Below are 3960 nucleotides of genomic sequence, written 5' to 3' on the forward strand. Positions count from 1 at the left end.
CATTTTGATCCTCCGGGGTCAAATGTGATTCTCCCTTTGAGTTTGACTACGATAATCCGGATAAATTTGAAATTCTGAAATTTGAACCCATTAGGGAACGATACGATTATCTCCCGAGGTGATCTATTGTTCATAATGACGCGTTCGATTTTAAAATTTTAAAAATTAAATAATCCCAAAAATAATTAAATACTTTTCAAAACTATAAAAAATATATTTTTTTTATCAAAACATGTAATTAGTTATAATTGCAATAATTATGAATGTTTGGTACATTCTTAATGTCTTGTAATTGTATTGATAAGAATTAGTGGGACAAAGGCTTGATGTTATTGTTGTTGTTGTAAGAATTTAATTTCTCATCAACTTTTATTTATTTATTTATTTTTGCTCAGGTTTCTGATCAACCAAGCAAATGATTGATACATAATCTCAATTAAATTCCTTTATCAGTTGCATTTTACCTTTTTTTCATATCTTTTTCTATCAATTCCTTTAAACCAGACTGAATCCAAATAATTTGCATTGTTTTTTTTCGTAATGATTAATTTAACACTCGCAAGACCATTTCATTGTTACAGGAATGCATTTACTATGAGAATTGTTCCAGTTAGAAGCTTTCCATGAACTGATGGGTGTGAGTTCAACACTGAAGCATGAACCTGACCAGAACTGGTTGAGGCAGGAGTTATTAGTCAGCAAAATCAATACTCCCTTTTATGTAAAATTATGCATTCAGGTAAGCAATTGTATTGAATTAAGTCGAATACAATGAAAGATAAATATCATTCGTTATACTCTGCTTAATTCTATACTTTTTCTCCAACTATTTTAGCTATAAGCATTTGAATGATTTTTAAGAACTTTTTTCCCTGATATTTTTCTAGTTTTATGTATGAGGATCATGCAATTCGATATTTTTAAGCTGAATTCGATATTTACTAAAAATTTTGTGTCTTACCAATTTTGCTATGAATCATTACAAATATGCTTGCACGCAAGTGCATTAGATTGATTACTAGGAAAAACACTTAACACTACTTTGCACTCGATCAGGAGTTCATTTTCCATCAGATAAATTAGATTTAATCTAACTGTTAAATCCCAACTATCTATTGGCATTTTGATCCCACTAATAGGTTGGGAATCCATGAGAGGCTCACCTATTAATCTTAGCCGTCCCTTGACATTTTGATCCCACGGCTAAAGATGAGAATCAATGGGAGGCTCACCTGGATCACGTTGATCTCCTTCCATATTTAGATGATTGATTTAAGAAGGATTATATTAGAGCAATTATGTATTATTCAGTAATTATTTGTTTCTTTATTAAGATATTTTGTATATATCTATAAATAGGGACAAATTTGTGCAATAAAATTAAGCTTTTTGCCTCTCCAATTCTTTAAATTTAACACTAAGAGATTAATGTGGCCACACGATCAAGAGTATGATTTCATGACTTTGGGCGTACCAACAAGGCCAAATCCACCAACATCCAAGTGCAGTAAGCCACAATATGCAAGATATATAACTAACATCTAATTTATCTCAAAAAATTTTGGTGACTGAATGTGAGTTTTGGCTGGTTTTATTTTTAATAGATGAGGATTCTTAGGTGGTTGAGTGGCAGAATGCTAAACGAGCATATTATTAAAATAGTTCAAGTAGCTTTAGTAGTAGATAAGACTAGAGAGAGTCAATCACCTTAGATGGTTTGATCACATGTAAAGTCGGCCTTTTGATGATTCGTTATTAGAGTAGATATATTATATTTGGTCTATATTAAGAAAGATAGAAGTAGATAATCTCTAGTACCGGTTATTCATCAAAGTCTCAACACCACATTTATTTATATTAGAAAATAACAAGTATTTATATTAGAAATATTTAACGAGCTTCTCTATGAACTTAATTTGAGCATATAAAGTATGAAATATTTTAAAACCCGGCTCAAGAATTTTGAAGTTTATTAGAAGTTTGAATTATTTTTATTCATTCATTTTTAATTAATTAATTACTATTATTATTTTGAAATTAATTATATTATTGCACAAAGAGAGAGAGAGAGAGCGTGGTGTATAGTAGTCCAATCCACGGGAACATTTTTCATTTGAGGCTAAAGCAGAACTATTTACAAGAAACAGATCCAATCCACTGAGTTAATATTGAACGAGTTGGGTGGCAAAGGCTGGGCTGCCGGCACGAAAGCCCAGTTCAGAAGGAGTTTCTCTACTGCTTTGCCAAGCAACTCGATCTACTTCATCTGGCTAAACTAAATCAACTGCGCAAACAGAAAACATATAATAGGAGTTTCAAAATAAAAACAGTTATTTGCACACAAACTACTGCGTAGAAGACATGTAAATAGATACAATAATTAATTTCTGCTTCATTCAGAAAGAAGAGACGTGATAACCCCTGTAATCAGAGTCGTGGGATCCCCGAGCATTGCCGCAATGATAAACTTCACTGCCAGCACTGCCAACTTAGAGCATTTCTTCAACTTTCCCATCCAGCTCCTCCTGTGACGGTTGTTCCCCTCTGCTTCAATAATCGGAAACTTATTCCTCAACACCATGGTCATTCCATCGCTAAGGTCGCCGTTGCTGTCGCCTCTGCCATAATGAAGCTCATTCATGTTATCCAACCACAATTTTATGGCGCAAGCCACATGCAAGTTAATTTTTTTGCAATCGCTCCTATAACACCAACTTTTCCCCTTCCACCCACACTTGTCGCAAGGCGCTGAAGTTTTGTGGTGCAGGTGGAGGCGAAGGCTGCCGTTGGCATTGATAACATGTGGGAGAGCAGCACAGCAGGGGTGGAGGTAATTCCCGCACTTGCGACAGTGGTAGACAAAACCGGCGATACTTTGGCCGCAAGCATTGCAGTAGCGAGGGCAGTCCCCGGGCGGGTAAGGTATGAATTGAAAATAACATTTTTTTGTAGAAAGAGTGGCGAAGAGCTGAGGCATTGGGGGTGGCGTCTGCACAGTGAGTGTGGAGATCAAAATCGCAGAGCGCACAGCTGAAGCGGGATCCAATGCCAACTTGGTGGCATCCATCGCATTTGAATGGAACGTCAGAATGCACAAAATATAATTTGTGTTCTGGGTGGCTAAAGTGATCAACTTCACCGTACTTCATTGTTCTCAGTAAAAATTGCACAGAGAGAGAGAGAGAGAGAGAGAGGAGCTCACCTGTTACGGCTTGAGTTCCTTCAGAGTTCAGTGGTGATTGCAATGGAAAATAGGAGGGATTTAAGTTATAGTTGTAATTGAGGGGACCCATATATGGTTGTAGTCTTGCTGGTTTTTGAATACTGGTTTTATTTAATTTCTGTAGGATGATATATATCATTTTCTACATCATTACTTGCTTCATTTGATAATTCGATATGCTGCTGCATGCTTGAAGTTATCCTTTTAAGGCCTCTTATAACTGGCTGATTGCTATTTAAAATAGCCTGTTTTATTGCTATTTAAAAATTCATTAAAAAAAATTAAATAAAATAACTATCACCATCTCATAGCTTAATTTACTCGCAATTGCTTCTTCCCTTTAAAGGTCATATGTTTCTTCCCCCCACCGTCTACTGTCCCTTTTCCCCTTATCTCATCTCTCATATATAGTCTCATGCATTAATGGCTCCCTTGCTCTTTAAGGAATTATAAGGACAAATTTTATTATGGAGTTTATGGAGAAGGAAATGGCTATATGCGGAGAGAGAGAGAGAGAGAGAGAGGAGTTTATAAAAATAACAACAGTTTATTATCGAGTTTATGGAGAAGGAAATGGCTATATACGGAGAGAGAGAGAGAGAGAGAGGAGTTTATAAAAAATAACAACAGTCGTCATCAGAAGTAACGACCGGCTCCGTCTTAGGCCATGTGGAATATATTATTTATCAAAATTTTATTTTAAAATATATATTTAATTATATATATATATTAAAAAT

General features: G+C 35.0%; 1 protein-coding gene across 1 annotated transcript; it reads right to left on the minus strand.

The window, feature by feature from the left end:
* Window positions 1-2392: 2392 nt before the first annotated feature.
* On the minus strand, window positions 2393-3067 carry LOC110113953. Its single transcript, XM_020846680.1, has one exon. It carries the CDS (start codon window positions 3065-3067, stop codon window positions 2393-2395), a length of 675 nt encoding a protein of 224 aa, XP_020702339.1.
* Window positions 3068-3960: the final 893 nt, after the last annotated feature.

The sequence above is a fragment of the Dendrobium catenatum genome, unplaced genomic scaffold, assembly GCF_001605985.2.
Source record: "Dendrobium catenatum unplaced genomic scaffold, ASM160598v2 fragScaff_scaffold_289, whole genome shotgun sequence".
NCBI lineage: Eukaryota > Viridiplantae > Streptophyta > Magnoliopsida > Asparagales > Orchidaceae > Dendrobium > Dendrobium catenatum.

What these genes read in the sequence shown, in the direction of transcription:
- LOC110113953 (XM_020846680.1), bottom strand. Translation starts at nt 3,067, where the DNA reads ATGGATGCCACCAAGTTGGCATTGGATCCCGCTTCAGCTGTGCGCTCT.